This window comes from Marmota flaviventris, chromosome 1 (genome assembly GCF_047511675.1).
Source record: "Marmota flaviventris isolate mMarFla1 chromosome 1, mMarFla1.hap1, whole genome shotgun sequence".
Classification (NCBI taxonomy): Eukaryota; Metazoa; Chordata; class Mammalia; order Rodentia; family Sciuridae; genus Marmota; species Marmota flaviventris.
The window spans coordinates 13,069,518-13,075,285 of record NC_092498.1 but is presented as its reverse complement, the minus strand read 5'-3'; the positions used below and the strand labels follow the sequence as shown (position 1 = coordinate 13,075,285).

At 42.4% G+C, this 5,768-nt stretch overlaps 1 protein-coding gene across 1 annotated transcript; it reads right to left on the bottom strand.

The window, feature by feature from the left end:
- Positions 1–1,639: 1,639 nt before the first annotated feature.
- Positions 1,640–5,768, bottom strand: LOC114080697 (cationic trypsin-3). Its single transcript, XM_027922284.2, has 5 exons — positions 5,729–5,768; positions 3,945–4,107; positions 2,998–3,251; positions 2,391–2,527; positions 1,640–1,789 (listed from the first exon to the last, which is right to left on the bottom strand). The coding sequence occupies exons 1-5, from the start codon at positions 5,766–5,768 to the stop codon at positions 1,640–1,642; spliced, it is 744 nt and encodes a 247-aa protein (XP_027778085.1).

Here is a 5,768-nt window from a genome sequence, read left to right as displayed (position 1 = left end):
ACTTGGTGTTACTTAACAGACTCTGAAACTGTGAGAAACTGTGTAAGGTGCTCTGTAAGGCACCCGACTTTAGTATTGTTGCAGCAGCCTGAGCTGAGACACTGTGTTCTCTTCACCTGCCTCTGAGGCTGCATTTCTCCCATTTAGTCCTGATCCATGTACTCCAATGTGTCTGTGCTCAGAGCCCAGTCAGTCTTTCCAATTGTTCCATAACAGATCTGCATGGGAATCCTGTGTAGGGACTCCCACTGCAAACCGTCTTTGGATGATTTATGGAAGATCAAGATTGGAGAGGATAGCTAGAGAGGAACTAAGGCAGAGGGTATGGGGTGTACTCGGAGTACGGAAGGGGACAGATCACACCTCTAAGAACAGAACCTCTGGGACCTCATTGTAATATCTCTATTTTCTGAACACCTATCCACATTTGTACATTCTTTGGCCTCTAGTTCTAATTAATATCTAAATCAGGCTGGGAATTGGGGGTCTGGGGGTAGGAGGGGGACTCCGATTGTCCCCATAGGCCATGCTTCCTATAGCAATCATCTTCCAGTTGGAAAACAAGTGGATCTTAGAGAATTGGAACTTATATGTGGGTGAATCCTGAAAAAGATGCAAGAAAACTGAGAAGTTAAAAAAATAAAATCTGGGCTGGGGTATTAGTTCAGTGGTAGAGCACTTGCCTAGCATATGTGAGGCACTGGGTTTGATCCTTAGCACCACATAAAAATAAATGAATAAAATAAAGGTATTGTGTCCACTGACAACTAAAAAAAAAATGTTTAAAAAACTCTGCCATGTGCGGTGGTACAGGCCTGTAATTCTAAGTACTCAGGAGGCTGTGGTAGGGAGATCACAAGTTCCAGGTCAGGCTGTGCAATTTAGCAAGGCCCTGTCTCAAAATAAAAGATAAAAAGGGCTTGGAATGTAGCTCAGTAGGAGAGCATCCTGGGTTCAATCTCCAGTGCCCAAACAAAACAAATACTACACCTAGAAGACTACTTTTTCTAGATTCACCCCCCCCGCCCATGTGTCAGAAGGATTGAAGGATAAAAGGAAGACCCAGCCTCTGCCACACAGCAGCAATGCACTGGGTTAAGGCGTGAGCTCCACTGCGGCTTTACTGTGACCTGTTCCAGTGTCTTTGGGCAATTGATTTTAAAACCCTGTGGTTTAGTATTATTGTTTGTTAAGTTATGAACATATTATCTATTATAAATAATCCATACCCTAATGTGTATCATTGCAAAATCATAGTAAACATGTAGCTGATATACTAATAAAGTTGTTTATAATTATTTGTAATAAATGTGATGGTAATAATGAATTTATTTATCTTTATAGGATTGATGTCAGAGTATACTGTATAGTAGGTGATCAGTAAATATATATTTGTATGTTATATTGGTTTTTATTGAATGAGTAAACAACCTTCAAATTCTCGCCATACAATAGTTCAGCTCTTTGCCCATCTTCCTACCTAGTACAAAGTTTTAAAAGAAAGCTAATCAATTTCAAGCAAAGAAAATTCTTGGAAAGATGAAATGTGGAACACAGTGTTTTTGTTCAGATAAGGATTTTTGGTGCTGAAGGAAGGTGAAGTAGATAGCAGGAGTGCATTATGAAGAGATAAAGGTGTTTAGTTGGCAGCAATTGTCTGCTGAATCCAATTCACGTATTTGCAGACCTTGGTGTAGACACCGGGTTTGCCCTTCAGAGCACAGCCATATCCCCAGGACACAACACCCTGGAGTTCACCATTGCAGACCACAGGGCCACCAGAATCACCCTGGAGTAGAAGGAGAAGCAGAATTCTGGTTATATACACATGGGAGAATGGGCTCCTGGATAATCCTCCATAATATAGGGGCTATTTTCAGGGGCTGCTGATCTCCCAGGAAGCACCTTCTCTCCCCCTGAAGATTCCACCCTCATTCTTCTATCTCTATCCCTATTGTTCTTCCTCCTTCTTTACTGCCTGCTCCTTGTCTTTCTTTGTGGATCCATTGCACCAAGAACATGTGGGGACTGGAAGTATAAACATGTTTGATGCACAGAGTGTTCCCTTTTCCAGCATCACAGAGTTTCAGATAGATTGAATCAAGCCAGAAGAAGCCAGCAGCCTGCTCTTCTCGAAGGGTCCACGGCAGATACACCTCCTCAGAAGAATGCCGGAAAAGCAGCGAACACCTACTTTTGTGTATCTTTTTACCCTGAACACCAACCTTCATTATCACAAACAGAAAATGTATAACTTATCTCAAAGCTTTCTTCATATATCATGATGGATTTTGAGTGGACAATTTTACAATCCTCTGAGTTTCAGAGAAGGAGAAACATGGTGGAGAAGAGAGACTGATCTGGATGAAGCAGGAGTAGGAGACACTCACCTGGCAAGAGTCCTTTCCCCCCTCCAGGAAGCCCAGGCAGAACATGTTGCTAGTGATCTTGCCTGGGTAGGCATTGCGGCAAGAAGTGTCAGAGAGCACAGGGGCATCCAGACACTGCAGGAGGGAAGGATACTTGGCTGTGGAATGCAAGAGTGAAAATGGAAGAAGATTACACACTGTAAATTTCTTTGCCACTGTCTCTTCTCATACTTTTTTTTTTTTCAATATTCCAAAGACTTGTAATTTGAGAGACTTTTTCTCTGGCATCAGAGGCCACAGACCTCAAGTGCAGAGCCTGCTTGCTCAAGCAGGTATATACTTCAGGCAGCACAGAACCTATGGCCTCTGTTCCCATTATCTCCTCTATCTCTGGCTCTCTGAACATCACTAATCACACTTCAGATAAATGTCTTGACATTTTATAGTTGTTTTTATCTTGTCCATGTTCTCAGAAAAAGGAATCTTCCTTATTTTACCTAATACATTGTAAGGCTGCATGCATCCTATCCTCTTTAGCTTTGCCTTGAGTCAAAATCCATACTATCTACCCTCAACATGTCTTTAACTCTACTGTCCTCAACCCTGGTGCTTGTGTTCCAACACTTACTTCCACTGCTCAAAGTGTTGCCCCAGCCAGACACGAGGCACTGAGTCCCAGCAGATGGACAGGATCTCGGCAGGGAGACAGCAGACACTCGAGAGTTGATGGTGGCAGGGGAGCTCAGTTTGATCAGCATGATGTCGTTATCGTAGGTGTTCTTATTATAGCTGGGGTGCTGGATGATCTTGGCTGCCTGAATGAACTGCTCGTCCCCCTCGACGACGTCAATGTTGTGTTCTCCCAGACGCACCTGTATCCGGCTGGATTCAAGGATTCAAAGTGTCCAGCTTGAGCTTCTTCCTCTTATTTCAACCCCCAAATGATGACCAGGAACACAAACAGCATTCTCATCAAGCATTTGACCCCATGGGTAATTGTGTACCAAAGGCAGCATTATATACCACCACACACAGTGCAGGTTAGAGAGGTCCCTAGGCCAGTGTCATCCCAACTAGCGCCTCACAGTCCCCCATCACTTTAGAACCGTGAGGGACAGGCATGGGATGAATGGGTCCAAAGACAGATGGTACTGAAAAGGGAATCCTCCTCTGTTTAGTATTATCAAATATCATAGGAAGATGAGGCAGGAATCACGATAAGGCAGGATATAATGACAGCAGGATGTGCTTATTTTATGCTGAAATGTGGTGCTTTCATCACCCCCAGGTGCCATAGCTTCCTTGAGCTGTGATGGTGAGGACCATGTGCTCATTCATCATGCTTCACCAGCCACTGTGTACCCTCCACATCTTTACCATCATTTAGAAACACACCAGGAAGCCCTAAGATACCACTCCATGTAAAAGTCCTTTAACACATTGTATAATTCTGAGTGAATAATCAGGCTCTCTGGGTCTGAATGCTTTGTCCATCAGGTATAACTAGTCAATCTGTTTGTGCTTCCCTGGGCTAGAGGATAAACTGATATTAGGAATGTAATACAGGTCACTTACGACTTGTAGCAGTGAGCCGCAGAGACCACCCACTGGGAACTGATGAGGGAGCCACCACAGTTGTGGTAGCCAACATTCAGCGACACCTGGTAGGGCAGGGAGTTCTTCCGACAGGTGTAGCCCCCAACAATCTTGTCATCGTCATCATTAGTAGGAAAAGCAACTGACAAGGAAAAGTTAAACTCTGTTAAAAATATCCATCTTGTAATTTCTACCCCACCATAAAGATTTTGCAAACCAACCAGAAAAGAGATGACAATGTTCTCCTATCTGTCATGATTAGGAAAGTATTATATGGGATTTTTTTAAAATTTACTTTTCATACTCTAACATACCCTTCTTACATCACTATTAAAAAACATCTAGTAGCTGAGTGTGGTGGTGCATACCTGTAACCTCAGCGACTCAGGAGGCTGAGGCTTAAGGATTGTGAATTCAAAGCCAGACTCAGCAAAAGTGGGGTGCAAAGCAACTCAGTGAGACCCTGTCTCTAAGTAAAAATGCAAAATAAGGCTGAGGATGTGGCTTAGTGGTCGAGTGGCTCTGAGTTTAATGCCTCCCCAATTGCTAGGTTTCTATTTGTGATTTACTTGTGATAAATATGTTCTTACATGTGTGCCTTACACACACACACACACACACACACACACACACACACAGTCCAAACACTCACAAAGGTAAGAGGTTTTTAACATAATAAATGCCTGACCACTACTATTGAGGATATGAGAACTGTTTTTACACAGAACCCTGCCTTGTACTCATGCAAATAAGAAGAAAACATTACTATAATCTTGCTGGTGTGCATTCGTGGTGTTTAATGGGGTGTTTGTGATGCATAGCTTTCTCTGTAAAGAAGCAGAAAGGAGGCTTTTAGGAGCCATCCTGAGATGAACCTGGCCTGGAAGGAAATGTCCACTTGTTTGTATCTTCATTCACTTGTTTTCTGTCTTTAGTCTATCCATAAATCACTTTCCACAACTTCTCCACTATCCCATTTATCTTTACAATGTCTATCAATGTATTCAGCACAGACATGGCCCACTGATCTGTCAAGATTTCTCACAGCTTCAAAATTCTGTTGTTCTATCACAGGAGCCCTGATTTCTCAGTATTTGAAAATAAGTTTATGATAGAATGTTCCAGGCATATATACAGGTGTATTGGATTTATACCTGTTCTATGTGGGTAGAGTAATTGAGTTTAATTAATATCAAAATAGTATCACTACTATCAAAATAGAAGTAGTCATCTCTATTTTCTCTCAATTTAATAACATTTGACTTTATACCAGAGATGACATTAGGAAAGCTATCATAAAATCAAATCAAAGGTTTTATTCTGAAATAATATACCTTTGCTGTTAGATGTTGGATATAAGTAGCTCTTTAGTAAACAGGTGACCCAACCTCTGATGTTCACAGCCTTTTCAAGAAGCACGGATTAGTTTCAGATGTTAACTCCAAATTCTTAGAGGTCAAGACAAGCACTCCTTTCATGTAGACTCTCCTTTCCCTTTCTCTCCTTCTTCACAGAATTTGCCTGGAAGTTCAGGACAAGTTTGGCCTGCCTAAGCCTTCTGCTCTGAACCCCTCATAACCTCAATGACCCTCCTCAGACAAGTATCTCATTATCCTAAACCCATGTGCCTGACCTTCCTGTTTTGACATTTCACCCTTCCAGAGTACAGAGCCTGCATCTAGCATTCATGGTTGCTTTCCTGAGCACAAGGCAATCACACAGAGAGGATCGACACCTGCTGACTGTTCCTTAAGAAGACTCACCAGCAGCTCCCAGGAGAGCAAGGAGAATGAAGGTCTTCAT